The 16486-nt window shown below is 63.7% G+C and overlaps 3 protein-coding genes across 5 annotated transcripts; 1 reads left to right on the forward strand and 2 right to left on the reverse strand.

The window, feature by feature from the left end:
• Positions 1-258: 258 nt before the first annotated feature.
• On the reverse strand, positions 259-4453 carry LOC104693980 (angio associated migratory cell protein). Its single transcript, XM_039554794.1, has 11 exons — positions 4320-4453; positions 3850-4002; positions 3312-3431; positions 3056-3195; positions 2818-2962; positions 2596-2679; positions 2230-2345; positions 1787-1890; positions 1223-1313; positions 798-952; positions 259-534 (listed from the first exon to the last, which is right to left on the reverse strand). The coding sequence occupies exons 1-11, from the start codon at positions 4405-4407 to the stop codon at positions 459-461; spliced, it is 1272 nt and encodes a 423-aa protein (XP_039410728.1). The 5' UTR covers positions 4408-4453; the 3' UTR covers positions 259-458.
• A 142-nt stretch (positions 4454-4595) lies between these two features.
• On the forward strand, positions 4596-16373 carry PNKD (PNKD metallo-beta-lactamase domain containing). 3 transcript variants are annotated; one of them, XM_039554796.1, is made up of 10 exons: positions 4596-4706; positions 5096-5309; positions 13577-13692; positions 13902-14014; positions 14272-14330; positions 14471-14563; positions 14800-14963; positions 15065-15151; positions 15260-15375; positions 15572-16373. In XM_039554796.1, the coding sequence occupies exons 1-10, from the start codon at positions 4679-4681 to the stop codon at positions 15743-15745; spliced, it is 1164 nt and encodes a 387-aa protein (XP_039410730.1). In that variant the 5' UTR covers positions 4596-4678; the 3' UTR covers positions 15746-16373. The 3 variants fall into 3 exon arrangements, with proteins under 3 accessions (XP_039410730.1, XP_039410729.1, XP_010405261.1); XM_039554795.1 differs by lacking the exons at positions 4596-4706; positions 5096-5309 and adding an exon at positions 12548-12620; XM_010406959.3 differs by lacking the exons at positions 4596-4706; positions 5096-5309 and adding an exon at positions 12709-13471.
• On the reverse strand, positions 6082-12263 carry TMBIM1 (transmembrane BAX inhibitor motif containing 1). Its single transcript, XM_039554797.1, is given in 13 exon segments — positions 6082-6743; positions 6841-6894; positions 7164-7259; positions 7355-7442; positions 7672-7709; positions 7843-7882; positions 8045-8095; positions 8219-8272; positions 8400-8464; positions 8535-8617; positions 8722-8896; positions 8899-8983; positions 11989-12263. Coding segments are annotated over 12 exon segments (945 nt in total). The 5' UTR covers positions 8956-8983; positions 11989-12263; the 3' UTR covers positions 6082-6599.
• Positions 16374-16486: the final 113 nt, after the last annotated feature.

Genomic DNA, 16486 nt, shown 5'->3' on the forward strand with positions numbered 1-16486 from the left:
GGGTGCAATACCCCGATCTGGGAATAGCCTGTTCTGTTAGAGAACTCCTGGACTGTACAGAGCAGGATTCTCTTACCTTCAGCTAGCAACCTGCATGCTTTCTTCCTACCCTGACCCCCTCATTCCCCCTGGCAGGGAGAGCTAGGATGGGAGTCTCTGCCACTGATCCTCAGGCCATGGTTGGATGCTGGGGAGATCCCTGAGGAGGGAGCACAGCTCCCCAGGTCCTCTTCCCCAAAACAAGCAGAGTAGATGGCATCCAGTTAAGTGAAATAATTTATATAATTAAAGACATCTTCATACAAAACCCCCAGCTTGGCCCCTAGGTGGTGAGGGCAAAGCAGGGCAGGCTGGAAAATTACAAAGCACGCACTGGAGAAGGGTGGTGAAACCATGTCCCTCGTCCCTCTGTACACAAGGTGCAGGGCAGCGCCGGGACGCCATCCCTTGACACAGTTCTAGCGATCGGGGCGCTGGACGCAGAACACTTTGGCTTGGTGGTCGCCAGAGGTGGTCACCACAATGGAGGCATCCCTGCAGGGAGACAGGTCTCAGAGGTGGGGCGGGGGCTTCCAATATCCCTAACCATCACCCCCGGCACAGCTCTGAAGTGCTGCACTTCCCCCTTGAGACCCTCAAGTCTCAGCATGGACCTGGGTCTGTCCTGCACCTTGGGACCAGACCCCAAGGGCACTCAAAGGAGAGACAGCTTGTGATTTGAGCTCCTAGGCTGGAGGCCCCTGCCATCACTGCTCCCTCCACCCAGCAAGGAAGGGGGCTAGAGGTTGCCCGCTCACTTGTTGACGGCAAAGTCGAGGATTTCAGCGGAGTGCCCTCGGTACTCGCTGATCATCTTCCCCGAGCGGGCATCCCAGAGCCGCACGGCCCCGTCCAGGCTGCAGGTGTACACCACGGCCGAGCTCTCCTCCCACAGCAGCTGCACGATCCCTGACTGGGGTAGCAGGAGACCACAGTGGGGACCTCCAGCAAGTCTTAGCTCCCCCCACGTGCCCCCACCCCCTCATGGTTTCTGCCATGTCCCCAGGAGAGTCAGGCCCCAGGTCCAAGCACATCCGCTGTGCAGAGACTGCGGCTGCCCTTTGGGGAAGCCCAAGGCTAAGGGAGAAGTACAAATTGGGAACTTGCCCCTGGGCTCTGAGGGAGATCTCCAGCAGGCCCAAAGCCCACCTTCCAGGCCTAGGGAGAGGGGGTAGGGCTGTACCTCGTGTTGGCACTTATGCCTCAGGCACTGGGTGGAGAGGTCATAAATAGCCAGTGTGCCGTCCAGGTAGCCCACAGCAGCCAGTGGCATCCTGCAGAGAGGGGAACAGGCATTACATGGGACATGGGGAAGCAGGGATGGAAACACGTAAAGGCTCCGAGTAAAAGGCAAACCCTATGCTGAAGGCTGCACTGTGTGGACAAGATGAGGGACAACCCAATGGCTAGAGCCATCAAACACCCCGCGTGGGAAACCCAAGAGTACAGCAAGTCAGCAATCAGCCCATAGTTTGTGAAGAAAATGACAATGTCTGGGCAGGAAAACAGCTGTCTGGAGAGTATCCCAGCCAAACAGTGGTCCATCAGGCTAGCCCAGAATCCCAACAGTTGCAGGGAGGACTGAGCAGCTGGTGTCCCTTGGCCTCACACCCAAGTGATCTCCACACCCAGCCGGGGAGGATGGAGGCAAGAGAAATGCAGCAGATTGAGCGCAAGGGATGCAAATGGATCTGTGTGACAAGCCCTGTGAGATCTAGCACTGAAGAGGGGCTGTCCCAACACTCACACGTTACAGAAGCCCAGCGACTCCACCGAGTTGGACTCTGCCTCCTCGCCCTCACCAATGGGTGCCTTGGGGGTCACACTCTCCATTTTGAACACGCACACCACCTGGGTAGAGGGAGGGTGACTATACCCCGAGGGAAGGAGACCCAGATGCACAGAGGTCCCGTTCTTACTCGGTACCGAGCCTGCACCCTCATCAGAAGGCCCGGCTCCAAATCCTCAGCTCCTGGGAGCAAAGAAGAGGGAACTTCCTTCCAGGAGCGGGCGGGACCACCCAGCCCGCGCTCCACCCGCAGCGCGAGGGCGCCGCCTGCCGGCTGCTGATGGCCGCACACCGGCCCTGGGTTTGGGGCTCCCCAGCGCTCCCGGCTCTGCCCTCGGCCCAGGACAGGGGCCTGGGGGGTCTTCAGTTCTCCTGGCTCTGCCCTGCCCACACAGACCCACCTTGCCTGTGGCGGAGTTGACCAGCTTGGCGTGGCAGTCCACAGAGCCCGTCATGATCAAACTGCCATCCTGGTTGCTGGCCACGCATGTCAAGGGGTCCTGATGGCCATCCTGGCCTGGGGGGTGAGCAGCAGGTATGAGGTTTAAGTGTCCTCCCCACGGAGACCCAGTGAGCCATAAAACGCACCCTCCTGCAGCCTCTGCCCTGCCCAGCTCTGCCAGCACCCCGGCAAGCAAGAGCCACCAGTGGGGACAGAGAAACCCAGTGCCAGGCTGCCTCCTGCCCAACCAGGCAGTGGTCAAAGACCACTAGAAGGGGCTGTTCACCAGTTAGGGAGTAGGCCAGGTGATAAACCGCCTCCTTACCTTTCAGGACATGCAGCGAGGTTCCCTGCTTTAGGTCCCAGATGCGCATGGTCCCGTCCTCATACCCCACCACTGCTCGCTTCCCTGCATGAGACAGAGACAACAGATATAGACAGGGCCCCGCTCATCCCCCCACCTCCCATTCAGCACAGACTGGTAGAAGCAGGAGGGCCCACACAGAGCTGGTGACACTTCCCACTCCAGAGAGGCCCCATGCCTCACCATCAGGCAGGATCCTGCCACATGTGGCTGGGCATGCGGGACCCTGAAAGGTTTTGCAATCCCCACTGGGGATCTTCCACATCCAGGTGTTGCCATCAGCTGTGCCTGCCAGAAGTACGTGGGCTTGAGGGTGCCACTCCATCCACTGGGCAGAGAGAGGGACAGGCAGCGTCACAGAAGTGTCACCCCATTTCCTGGCTGGGGAGCTCCCCACAGCACCAGGGGTTCCACCACTCACCTCCAAGTCCCCCACCTCGAAGGACCACACTTCCTCCTTGGCATCCACCCGCCACACTTTGATAAGCCCAGACATGTCACCTGTGGCCACGAACACAGAGTCGTGACTGAAGCCAGCACAGGTAACCGAGTCCTTGTGTCCTAAAAACATAAGGGGACAGAGACTGCTCAGGCCAAGCTATGGAAGATAGTCAGGAGCACAGCATCAGCTGGAGAAAAATGTGTCCAGATGGACACAGCTGTTCACTGCACCTCACCTGAGCACTCAAACAGGAGCTCCCCATCGCTCACACGCCACACGAAGGCCTTGTCATCCTCCCCACCTGTCACTGCCAGCGTGTTGGTCTTGGGGTCAAGGCTCACACAAAAGACAGAAGCTTCAAAAAAGAGTAAGGAGAGGCTACATGGCTACGGTGCCGATCCCACCTCACCTGACATTCCCACGGGGTCCAAACCCCATGCAGCCCTCGGTCTGGGTGGGATGTCAGGAAGCTGACCTCCCAGCCCAGCCCAGTGCGAATCAATTCTTCACGTGGGGGAGGAGCAGCACAGGCTTTTTGCTGAGCTTAGGGCCAGCTGCCATGATGGGAGGCCCAAAGGGCTCCTCCACCAGATCATAAGGCAAAAACAAGCCCAGGGCAGCTCTGAGTCCTGATGGCTGTCCCAGGAAGGCTGGGAGACAGCAGCCCTGGCAAAGCCCTCCGCAACCCTGGACTCTGCAGAAAGCCAAGATGAGACCAGGTCCCGAGGGGGGGAGGGGGGTCCCAGCTGCTGCTGCCCGTGCCCAGCACTCACCCGAGTGGAGGGAGAACGTGACCTCACTGTCATCCTGTGCCTCCATGCCGTCCTCCACCCCCTCGTCATCCTCCGACTCCCAAGCCTCTGCATCGGGCTCTTCTGCCCCCTCATCCTCAAAGTCCACGTCCTCCATCTCCTCGGCCAGGTCATCTGCAGAGGGCGAAGGTCAGGGCGCGGCTCGCGGCCTGCCCGGCTCGACCCTCCCGGGGCGGCTGTGAGCTCGGCGGGACAGCGGGGGTCCCCGCGGGACGGGGCAGCGGGGGATGCGCGATGCAGCCGCGGCCCCGAGACCCAGAGCAGGGAAACCGCAGGGGAACGGGGCGCGACGCGCGAGAGGCCGCGGGCCGGGGGTATGCACCGGCCGGGCCTGGCACTGGGGTGGGGCCGCAGCGCTCCCGGTGCCCCGGCGGGAGGCCGGAGACCCCGCAGGCCCCGCCCGGTGCGCGGCGCAGGGTGCCCCGTCTCACCCGGCCCGGGCGGGCCCAGCTCCACCACCTCGATGATCTCCTCGTCGCCGTGCAGGCCCAGCGGCCCCGGGCCCTCCCCGGGCTCCATGCCGACCCACCCCGCCGCCACCGCCGCTTCCGCCGCTTCCGCCGCGCGCCCCGCCCCGGCCAATCCCCGCCCGTCCCAGCCAACCACGGCCCGAGTCCGCGCGCGGATCCCGCCCTTTCCGCCAGCGGGGCGGCCCGGCCCCGCCCTGCGCGGCGCACTCTGGGAGATGTAGTTCTCTGCGCATGGAGGCGTGCGGCACCGCCCGCAGACAGACCCTGCGCGGCGAAACTGCAGCTCCCGGCATGCAGCGGAGCCACCGCACACCGGCACCATGGCGGCGGCGCGAGGCGGATTGCGCGGTAACGGCCGGCGGGAGCAGGGGGAAACCCCGGGGCGGGGGGACCGGGACCGTCCCGCCACCACCCTCACGGCACGGTCCCGCGGCCTTCGGCACACGGGCCCCGAGACGCGCCCCAGCCCAGCCCCGGTGGGGAGAGCCACGCCCCCGCTGCGCTTGGCCACGCCCCGCCCAGCTTAGGCCCCGCCTTCGAGCGCCCCCTGGCGGAAGGGCAGGGGCTATGGCGGGGGATGGGGGTGGGGATGGGGCTCGGGATGTCATCCTGGGGCAGGGATAAGGGCCGGGAAAAGGGCGGGGGTACGGGCAGGGACAGGAGCTTCAGGCAGCCCGGGCTGAGCCCCCCACACTCTACCCCATGGCTGTCCCTCCCTAATGCCTCTCTCCCCGCAGGACTGCTGGTGGCAGCAGGCCTTTCAGCGTGTCCTGCCAGGACCTGGGGGCGGCCGGACCCCCGGGGCACACGGCTCTTCGGGCAGAGCTGCCACCGGCCAGCGGGACAACGGGCCAGTCAGGAGCCTGGCAGCGGGGGGCTCCCCGAGGGGGTGGAGTACATCCCCACGCGCAAGAAGGGCAAGAACCCGATGAAGCCAGTGGGGGTGGCCTGGTGAGTGGCTCTGGTGGTGGGAGAGGGTCGGTACTGGGAGGCTGCACTGCTCTGTGGGGCTCTGGGGTGGAACAGGGGGCTTGGGGGGGCTGTAGTACTGAGCAGGGCACTATCCATGGAGCCCTGGAGTGGCACAGTGCCCTTGTTTCCCCACCAACTCTCTCCATCTCCTTGACTGCTGGCTGTCCTCCAGGGCCATTGGATTGCCTTCCGGCATCATCCTCTTCCTCCTGGTCAAACGGCAAGTGGACAAAAACCGCCTTGAGCAGCTCAAAATCCGCCGAACGATGATGGAAGCCAACCAGGGCGAGTATGAGTCGGAGCGATACAGCAGGGTGGTCAGGGGGGCATAGCCAAGCTGCCCCCCATCCCCAGGCTGTCACTGTGGCACACTGGAGGAGCTGGCCAAGGGGACGCCAGCCCCATGGAACACATGACAGTGGCATCTGCCCTGCCTGTCCAGACCATGAAGTGATTGTGGAGCTGAATAGGGACAAATAAAGTGAAACAGCTCAGTGCTGCAGTGGTTGCTCCCTCAATGCTCGGCCTAAGGTTCTGCCTGCCTCACCAGCAGGAGCCCCAGTTGTTCTGCGGCAGGGCTTCTGCCCACAGGGCCAGGGGTGACAGGCAGGGGAGGGAGGCCAGGCCTGGAGCAGTCTGACCTTGGTTTTCCCATCCCAAAGCAGTGTTTGTGCTGCCCCAGGCCGCAGCCCCCGCTGAGGCTGCCCACAGGATTTTTTAGGGAGTTGCCATACCAGTAAGACTGGGACCATCTGGAAAACTGAAGTGTTTTATTTAGCAAGTGCAACTTAGCCCACATCCGTGGCTGCAGGGCCTCTGCAATGTGAGCTCTGCCACGGAGGTCCCAGCTGCCCCCTGCCCACACCGGGCACAGCCACAGCTCAGGGAGGGGGCATGGCCAGAGCCACATTTAAGGCACAGAATGAACGACACCAACTGTTCTCTGCCAAAAAATCCCGACATGATCCCAGCAGTCGCTCCCAGCTCCCTGTGCCCAGGCAGGGCTGTGACATTCCGCTGCCAGCCCAACGCCATTGGCACAGCCTTGGTAAGCGGTGCCAAAGCCAGGCTAAACTGCCTAAACGCTGGCAGCCAGTCCCCCCCACTGCCCTCAAAGGCTTGTTGGGGGATGATCAAGGGAAGCCCTTTCCTTAGCAGCCTACAGGTAGGAATGCCAAAGCATTAGGAGTCACAGTAAGCGGACTATCCTGTACAGAGACCAGATGAGGGGTGAGGGGCAGCCGGAGAGGGACAGGAGGGGTCCCAGGGCTAATCCCGGCCTACTATCTGCAGGATGAAGGTGAAGATGTAGATGATGTCAGTGTAGATGGTGAGGGCACCGTAGACATACTCCTCGGGGCTCAGTGTGTTCTTCCTGTTCCCCAGCACAAGTTGGGTGTCATAGGCAAGGAACTGCGGGGACAGAGAGCATCAAGCAAGGACCAAGGAGGAATTCCTCCCTCCCCAGCCCCTGCCCGACACCCTCTGCCCGCTCCAGCTGTCAACTCACCAGGGTGAACGCGATGGCCCCAATGGCCGCGTACAGCATGTGGAGCCAGGGGACCTGTGCGGGAAGGGGACACAGGCAGGGTGAGCCGGGGTGCTGGCAGGCAGCAGGCAAGGCAGGGCAGGTCCTGCCCACACCCGGCTCCTGAGGAGCTGCTTCTGATGCCGACGCACCCTCTCCCTGTGGGCAAGCTGCCTTCCGTGGCTCAAACCACACCCTGCTTCCCAGCAAGGGGACCACCCAAACCCCCTGCCTGCACCAGCCCTGGGGATACCCAACCAGGAACACCCATGCCACCCCACCACCCCTCTGTCCTGCCCACTCACATATTTGAAGGAGAGGACGATGGCAGTGATGATCCCGGTCACCATGACCACAATGCCCAGCACGCAGAATAGCCCCGGACACGACGTAAAATCAACCTGATGGGGACACACACACAGTTGTCACAGGAGAGCCCAGGGTGTCCCCACACCTGGCCCACAGAGGGCAGGGCAGGGTGTGTCCCTCTCCTTGCCTTGGTCTGGAAGCAGAAGATGGTCACAACAATGGCCACAATGGCGGTGATGAGCATGGCAATCAGGACAGCTTTTGTCTGGTACATGCTACAGAGAGAAGCAACAACAAAGTCACCTCACACTTCAGCATCCCCCTGCCACAAGGGTGTTGGTGACCCTCCCCCACAGCCCCAGTCCTGGACAGGAACCCTGCAGTCCCTGACCCCAAGGGACTGGAGCATCCCCTGGCTCCTGGCAGCCTCTCACTTGAGCTGGCTGCATTGTGGAGGACAAGAGGGACCCCGGATCCTATCACCACAGGGTCCCCCGGGCGTACCTGGCAATCGTGCCTGTCATCAGCCCCATGGCCAGTGTCTGTGGGAGAGAAGGGTGAGCTCAGTGGGCTGTCCGCCTGCCCACATGTCCTCCTATCCCTCCCAGCCCACCTGGGGAGCTGGGGTGCCACAGGGGCACCACCAGGACCCCTCGCCAGTCCCAGCCCACTCACAAAGATGCTCAGCAGGATAATATTCCAGGGGAAGCGTCTCCTGAGGACGAAACAGGAGAGAGGTGAGCTAGTGACAGCAACCATGTCGCATCCCCCTGGTCCCCATCACCCAGGGGCAGCCCCAGGCATGAACCCATCTTGATGCTCTGGAGACACTCCCCCCATACCCATGCACCCCATTCTGCACGTCCCAGAGACTCACCGGGGACCCTGGCAGCAGGCCAGCACCAGGTAGGTCACCAGGAACACAGCACTGCAAGGAGAGACAGCGGGTGTCAGCCCCACAACCCCCTACCAGGATCAGCCCCTGGGCTGGGAGACTGCGGATGTGGGGGTACGAGCTGGGGGCACGCGAGCCAGCAGAACCCCTACTCACTATGAGGCGTAGTAGATGGCGACATTCCTCTGGACAAAGGAGCGGACAGGGTGGCTGTGGGACAGGAGGGACAAGTGTGAGGGAGAGGAGACAGCACCTGCTGTCCCCTCTGAACATCCCCCCAAAGAACTCAAGCTGCCCTCTTTTTCACAACAAGGGTAAGGAAGAACCCTCTACTCACACAAAGGTGAACACAGAGATGATTCCCACTGTCACCAGGAGCTGCAGGGAGATGATGGCATAGACCTGCAAAAGACAGGGGAGTCAGCACTTGGCCCCCCACCCTAACAGGTGCCCCTGGCTCCTTGGGACTCACCTTGCGGATGAAGGTGTGACGGACTTTCCTATCGTCCCAGTCAACTGATTGGAAGGCGGAGCCATCCCCAAATCCGTTGTCTCCTGTGATAGTGGACACCCCTCAGCACCAGGGTCAGCCATGCAGCCCCTAACAGCACCCCTGCTTCTAGTGCCCTCTCCCAAATAAACCAAGGTGTCCCACTTACCAAACCGCATAGGCATGGTGGGCATGGCCATGCCCGGATGAGAGTACCCCCCTGATGCGGGGTACCCCCCTGATGCAGGGTACCCCCCTGGCTGTGCGTACCCCGCCCCTGCAGGGTATCCCCCAGGCTGCGGGTACCCCCCAGCATAGTGGGGGGGCTGGGGGTACCCCCTGGGGGTGGTGGGTAGAGTGGGTTCTTGTCATCATAGGGTGGCGGTGCGCTGGGCTGCGACATGCCGGTTCCCTGCGTCTCCCACGGGCACCTGGAGGGGACAGAAGACGTGGGGCTTCAGCACAGGTCCCCGGGCAGGACCTGTTCTTGGCGAGTGGAGCCACGGGTACAGTGACAAAGGGGATTGTGCAGCCACAAAACCTCCCCCTCCCACTTTAATAGTGGCTCCTAATTAGTAAGGACGAGTTGGCCTCAATGCCAGCAGGTCATTGAGAGACAAGGGATGTCCCCACTGTCCCTTGGCTGGGGCCACCTGCATTCCTGTGCCTTGAGTCCCCAGCACCCGCGTCAGTGGTCAGCCGCGGGCAGGGCACAGCCACGCGCTGACTCAAGCTGCGTCAGGGACGTGACCTTTTCAGAAGAGATCTGACCTCTCCGGTCTTTGAAGCCCACCCTGACACTGCCAGGGAAGCAGCACCCCTGGCTGGTCTGTGTCTCCGGGTAGCACCACACTGAGGACAAATGGTATCACCCTGCTGACTTCCTGGGATGGAAACACAGGGTCTGATCCTCATCACAATCACACAGATCCCACTCCCCCCCCCTCCATTTCGAGGGTGTTCCCCACCCAACAGATGCATGGGTCACACAGGGGTTCTAGAACTCCTGAGTCCCCTCAGGGAGTAATAAGGCGAAGTGACACCCACGTCACCTCTACAGGAGATGGACTCTTCCTCGGGGAGTGGAGTTGAGACCCCCCTGGGGCTGAGCTCCCCTCCTCGGCCACAGCAGGCCCCCTCACAGAACCCCCGGCAGCTGTGAGCAGGCAGCCCGGGCTCAGGGCCAGCTGCAGGAGGAGGAGAAGGAAAGCAGGATCTCCAAGGCCAGGAAAACAACAGCGCTGCCAGTAGACAGTGCCAGGCCTTTACGCACCTCCCACCCCCTCAGCACTGGCACCCCAGACCCCAGGCAGGCGCCAGGACCCCCCACAATCCTCCTGCCTGCAGCAGTGATGTGATCTTGGGACCATCCCAGGGAAGGAACCAAGATCTGATCCTTGCCAGGACCAGGCTGGGAGGGGATTGGGCACTTCCTCCTGTGTGACGCCAGTGCTTCCCGCAGCCGGGCTGGACAGGCAGCGATTCTGGGGGCACACCCATACCAGTCATGCCGGGCTGGGGGGAGCAGTTCCGTGTCTGTGCCTCCATTCCTCCTTCCATCCAACTGTCCCAGCCACGGCAGAGCTGCCACAGTCACGCTGCCCTTCATTCTTGCAATGACGACAGCACCAAAAATAAATAACTGGCATGGCAGTGACCACATGGATAGGAAGTTCACTTTCTCCACGTTGTGGTTTCCCAGAAAGCACACGGTACCCCCCTGGTATCGCCTCATCTGTGCAGCCAAGGAACGGCCCAAAACAGGACCTTGACCCTATGAAAGCCTCTGTGACTGACACCGAAGTTACAGGGGGACTGGAGTCCCCAGGAAGGAACCTAGATGTCTGGAGAAAGTGGGGTGTATCTGACTGGCACAGGATCATCAGCGGGGTCCTACCCTGTGCCCATGACCGCCACCTTGTGACTGCTCCAGACCCTCCTGTTCCCACCCCATTGGGGTAGCCTTGGGCACAGGGAAGGAACCAGCCTGACGGGTCCCAGCAGCTGCCACACCCAGGGAAGCAGGCAGCTGAACCCTCCTCGGTCCATGGCACTGCACGGTCCCGAAACCGAGGTCACCAGTTAGATGGTAGGCCATGCAGGGCCAGCTCAGTGACCCTGGCATGACACGGTCCCTGGGGACAGGGTGCTACTCTGCACTGCCACGGTGACTCAGCACAGATAAGGCACATGTGGCAGGGACATGGGGCACAGGCAACCATCATCCCTTTCACAGCCCCACGGGTAGCCCAGGTTGCATCCCCACCATCGGCCCTGGCATTCCTGCCAGGCTCAGGCCCCTGCCACCAGCTCCATGGGTTCCCTGGGGTAACACAACCACCTTAAGAGGGGATCATGGTTTGGGGTGGGGGACAGAGCTCCCCCCACTCAAGCTGTCTGAGAAAGTACCTCACTCTTGAACAGCCTGGAAGCTCCCACCATTACAGCACAGGTTGGTACAACACAGCCTGGTATGGCACAGCACAGAGTGGCACAGCACAGTGGCACAGCCTGGCACGGCATGGCACAGACTGGTACGGTACAACAGGGCACAGCTGCCTCGTGCAGCACAGCACGGCTCAGTACAGCACAACCCAACACAGCACAATTTGTCCTGGCCAGGCCCAGCCCAGGCCAGCCCTGTTCAGCTCACACAAGCGGGTCAGTATGGCCCTCCTGGGCCGGATGTCCCCGCTGCCCCACACCGCTCACACACGACACAAGTTTCCTGGGGTTCAGCATCACCACTCCCACATCCCTGCCCCTCTGCAAGCTCCCTCCCGGGGGGCAGAGATATGGGACAGAGGTGTCCTCCTACGCCCCAGCCCCGGCACCCCCACACCACCCAGTGCTGGTCCCCACGCACCTCCATGGTGTCACCCCACACCTTGCCGGGCACAAACCCGTGCCCACCCCTCCCGAGACACCCCACGGGGTCCGTGGGGACACCCTCCACAGCACAAGCGTCGCTGCCCTCCGACGAACCACCCCGCACCACGCCCCGATTCCCCGCCACGCCATCGCGTGGGGTCCGGAAAACAGCACCAGCGCCACCGTGGGACTCCACCGTGGTCCGCGTGGGGGTCCTGTGCCCCCGCGTCCCTGCTCGCGGGACCGCGCTCCGTCCCCCCTCCTCCCGCCGGACCTCAACCCGACGTGCCCCCAACCACTCCGGTGACGGGGGAGCGGGGGTGGCAGCGCGTCCCCGCTGTTTAGCGACCGGCCGCCCACCCTCGCCCAGTCCCCGTCGGCCGCCGGGACGCTCGGGAGAGCACCGGGATAGCCCCTCGCCGGCTGCGGCACCGGAGTGCGCGGGGTCAGGGGGGTGGGGGGACGAACCGAGAGGAGGGGAGTCGAGAGAACGAAGGGGACCGCCAGGGGCCTCAGGCGGGACTCGGGAACGGCGGGGGGCGCGGAGCGGGGCGGGCCACCCTACCTGCTGCGCGCTGCTCCGCTGGGCTACGGCCGCGACCAAACGGGACGAGCCGGGACGGGACGGGCAGGCGGGGCGGGGGCAGCCACCGCCCTCCGCGCCCCCCCGCGGCGGCTCCGCGCCTTGCACCCGGGACGGCCGGTGTCCGGGAGTGGGGTGCGCTCCCGCCTGTTGCTCCCCGGGACGGACCCCGCTGGCCCTCGCCCGCCCCGCCCTGGACTTTTTCCCGACGGCTCTGACGTCACTCAGGGACCCCCTTCCTCACGCGGTGACGTCATCGGGGGGACACCCCTAGCAGCGGCGGGGGGGAGAATCCCCTCCTCTGGGCGGGTGACGCGAGTGCTGTGCCGAGCGTGGGTCCCTCCCCCGCTCCCGGTGCCGCGGCGGCGGGGCCGGCAGGGGGCGCGGCGGGGCCGGCAGGGGGCGCGGCGGGGCCGGCAGGGGGCGCGGCGCGGCGGGCGCGTGACGCCGGTTGGCGGCATGGCCGCGGGGCCCGGCGGGGCGGCGGCGGCGGCGGCGGCGGCAGCGGCCGGGGCGCGCGGGCTCGGGGCCGCCTGCCTGCGCCTCCTCCGCCGCGCCCGCCGCGCCGCCGCCGCGCTCATGGCCTTCGCCGCCCCGCTGCTGTTCCGCCTGGGGTGAGTGAGCGACAGAGCGAGCGTTCGCCGCTGCGGGACCCCCGCGGGGAGGGAGCCACCGCCGCCCGCCTTTGTGCCGCCCACCGCCCTCCCCTGCTTGTGCGGAGCCGCCCGGGAGCAACCTGCGGCCGCGCCGGCACGGAGAGACCGGGCTGGGGCTCAGCCCGCCCCGGCCGGGGCAGTGAGGCGGGCGGTGTCAGCCCGGCCGCTGGGACCGGGGATGAGCCACCGGCTCCCCCCTCACGGTGCTGGTCACTCTCCCCTACGGGCGCCTGCTCACCGCTGACCTGCCCCGTTGCCCCGGCCGTGGTCAGGCTACCTGGTGCTGGCGGGAGCCCCGGCTCCCCGGTTTCGGGCTCCTACCGCCACAGACGCAGGGGACCCCCGACTACTGCAGGGATCGCTCCCGGTGTCCCATCCAGGGGTGCCCTCGGCCGGGAATAGGCTTTGCAAGCCGGGACGTTACATGTCCGTCATGGCACCATTCCCCGTCCCGTCCCAAATCGCTGCTGTGTAAACGGGGAGGTCCCTCCGAACCCCGCAGCCTATTGTCTTTTTCACCCCCACATGCACGGGGGTATCTCTTGCCTCCCTTTTCCTCGGCCCATTCTCTCTCCCCTGATCCCCCGGACCATGGCAAGCTTGGGCATGTCCTCCCCGGAGCATCGGGAGGGACAGCCGGCTTCGGCCCCTCCTGGTGAGCACCCCGCAGCAATGCTCCCCCCCAGTCCTTGCTGCCCGAAGCAGCTGGAGGGCGTCTGCTTGGAGAACCAGCCCTGCCCTCACTACCCATCTGGGGTATGGAGTACACACACACCACCTCCAGCGCACCCGAATGAGAAAGTGGCCCTGTATGTGTTCCCTGTGGGAGTTCCAGCCCCGGCAGTAGCCCCCTCCCCAAGTGGGCTCCTTAGAGGGACTGGGGTTTAATGACGAGGGGTGTCTGCGCTCCCTAGGTACAGCCTGTACGCCCGCACACGCCTGGGCTACCTCTTCTACCAGCGGCAGGTGAAGAAGGCGCGGGAGCGGTACCCGCACGGCCACTCCGTGCCCCAGCCCTACTGCTTCCCTGGTGAGTCCCGGCGAGCCCCTCCCACGCCATGACTTTGCAGTGTCCCCCCAGCACTGGCACTTTGGGGCGGGGAGGGGTTGCCATCACCGAATTGCCCGAAGCATGTTTAACTAAGAATTTGATGTAAGATGTGGGGAGTTTGGCCTGGACTCCCCCTTTTCCAGCTGAGGGGGTCATGCCCTGATTCTGTCTGTTCTCCCCCCGCCCAGGGGTGAAAATCCTGCCCATTCCTGTGCTCTCCAACAACTACAGCTACCTAGTCATTGACACTGGCTCCGGCCAAGCAGCCGTCATCGACCCCTCTGACCCACTGGCTGTACAGGTGAGACCCCCACAGCCACTCTGATCTGGTGTTTGGGTGTCTCCAGGTGAGGGGGTGGCATGTCTCTGTATTTTGGGGTTAGAGGGGAGCAAATCTGCCCCTAAACTGCAGCCCTTAAGTGCCCAAGGCAAGATGGAGCATGACAGGGCTCATCCAGCACCTGGGGAGCTGGCAGTGGACAGGGTTTAGGGGGAAACTGGTACTTGGGTTCTCTGTCTCCCCTGATCTCTCTGTCCATATTTCCTCCCCATTCCCAGGCTGCCATTGAAGAAGAGGGGGTGATGCTGGAGGCCATATTCTGCACACACAAACACTGGTAAGGGCAAGCGGTGGCCCTGGGAGGGTTGGTAGCTGCTGTGAAGGTTGCCCCAGCTGAGGTGACCCCCAGCCCTGCCCCATTTAGTGGGGGGGAGTACAGGGGGGCACATTTAGGGTCTCTGACCTCCCTGTCTGCAGGGACCACAGCGGAGGGAACGAGGCGCTCTGTCAGAAGCACAACTCCTGCAGGGTGTATGGCAGCGCTCTTGATGCCATCCCACAGCTCACCAAGTAAGTCCTGCGCCCCCCTAGCACCCATGTAAATTTGGGGGGGGCTTCATTCTCAACCACCACTTGTGATGTCTGCGGCACTCACCCACCAGTCCATCCCCCCAGTACCATGTTGGGCAGAGGCCTGGCACGCTCCTGACACCAGTGTGCGGGGAAGGGTTGCCAGGGGAGGTGGGTATTTTGAGGTGCTGAGGTTGAGGGGACCACCCTGACGGTGCCCCCTGTTCCCGGCACAGCCCACTTGCAGACAGGGAGAAGGTGAGCGTGGGCTGCCTGACCTTCGAGGCGCTCGCCACACCTGGCCACACTGTGGGCCACATGGTGTACGTGCTGGATGGGGCACCCTTTGGCAGCCCTCCCTGCCTCTTCTCCGGGGACCTCCTCTTCCTTGCTGGCTGTGGTGAGTGCACCCAACCCCAGACAGGGGTTATCCCGCCCTGGGATGGGCTTAGGGGTACCCCCCAGTGCCCCCCCATGACAGGCAGTTGTGTTGGGGTCCAGGTAGGCCGTTTGAGGGCTCCCCTGAGACCATGCTCGCCTCCCTGGACGTGGCCGTGGGCTTGGGCGAGGACACGCTGCTGTGGCCAGGTGAGTGTCCCCAGCAGCAGGGCACAGTTGCTGGTGTCCCCCTAGTCCCCACTGCCGAGAGAGAGCTGGGTGGGGGGGATGCTGAGGGCTGCATATGGGGGTCCACAGGCCACGAATACGCGCTGGAGTGCCTGACCTTCGCCAGCCTCCTGGAGTTGGACAATTCCGCGCTGGAGCAGAAGCTGCAGTGGGCAGTGCAGCAACGTCAGGAGAAGAGAAGCACGGTGAGGCATGGGGGTCCCCTGGCTGCAGCACCCACCACCCCAACCCCTCATGGGGTTCCTTTGGCAGGGATGCTGCACACCAACACCCTCTTGCATGGTGGGTGCCATAGTGGCAGGGGGTGATGGGGGCATTCCCAGCTCCCAGCATCCCGGGGGTGCTGCCTCCGGCAGGGGAGCTGAGTGGCTGCCCCCACAGTGCCCCTCCACACTGGGAGAAGAGCAGACCTACAACCCCTTCCTGCGGACCCACCGGCCGGAGCTGCAGGAGGCACTGGGGCTGTGGCAGGGCACGGGGGAGGACCCTGATGCCTTCCGTGCCCGTGTTCTCAAGGAGGTGCGGAGGCGCAAGGACCTCTACCAAGCCACCTAGATCCCCCACTCCCCGGATCCCCCCTTTCCACGGGGCCGGGTGATGGTTGGGCACAGCGGGTCCAAGACTGTGGTTTGTTTTGCTGTGAATCTCCCTCCTGGGGTGTAGGGTTGGGGGAGGGGGAAGAGTGGACACCCCCTTAAGTGGGCATCCCACAAGTGATTCCTGCCTTTGCTCCCTCAGAATTGGGGGTCACCAGCTGTCACATAGAAGCACCTCAATCCCCTCTCAGGAGATCTGTAGCCCCCTGCCTCACTGCTGGGGCTCTAGGAATGGCACCAAGGGCTTCTCCTACACAACCCCCCCTGTTTTTCTGGGAGTCCCCAATTTCCCCTCCACCATCACCACTCGGCCTCCTCCCCTTAAGCCCCCAGTGTTGTGCATCTCCTTTCTGGGGGCTGGGATGGAGCCAGCAAGGGGAGGCGGGTGGCAGTACTACCTCCAGGCAAGGGACTCCTCTCCAGCACCCCATCCTTGATGCCGGAGCCCCCCCTGTACGCACACACACACACACACACACTGGGACGGGGCCACAGGGTCACACTGCTGCGGTATGGGGGTGCTGCTTCACTGGGGATCGGAGCCACAATCACCCCCACGCCCCAAATAAAAGACTGGATCGATTTTATACGTGTTCGTCCCTTTCTCTCCCCGTCCTGGGGACCCTCAGGCGCTAAGCCCCGCGGGCGGGGCGCGGCCCCTTTAAGAGGTGGGGCCAGGGCGTTGCCTGGGAGACCGCGA

This window comes from Corvus cornix, chromosome 7 (genome assembly GCF_000738735.6).
Source record: "Corvus cornix cornix isolate S_Up_H32 chromosome 7, ASM73873v5, whole genome shotgun sequence".
Classification (NCBI taxonomy): domain Eukaryota; kingdom Metazoa; phylum Chordata; class Aves; order Passeriformes; family Corvidae; genus Corvus; species Corvus cornix.

Coding starts and splice junctions, on each gene's coding strand:
- LOC104693980 (XM_039554794.1), bottom strand. CDS start 4,407: ATGGAGCCCGGGGAGGGCCCGGGGCCGCTGGGCCTGCACGGCGACGAG. Junction 3,196..3,311: donor GCTCCTGTTTGAGTGCTCAG/GTGAGGTGCAGT, acceptor TTATGTTTTTAG/GACACAAGGACTCGGTTACC. Junction 1,891..2,229: donor TCAACTCCGCCACAGGCAAG/GTGGGTCTGTGT, acceptor CCCTCTACCCAG/GTGGTGTGCGTGTTCAAAAT.
- PNKD (XM_010406959.3), top strand. CDS start 13,188: ATGCACGGGGGTATCTCTTGCCTCCCTTTTCCTCGGCCCATTCTCTCT. Junction 14,015..14,271: donor CTGACCCACTGGCTGTACAG/GTGAGACCCCCA, acceptor CCCCATTCCCAG/GCTGCCATTGAAGAAGAGGG. Junction 15,376..15,571: donor GTCAGGAGAAGAGAAGCACG/GTGAGGCATGGG, acceptor CTGCCCCCACAG/TGCCCCTCCACACTGGGAGA.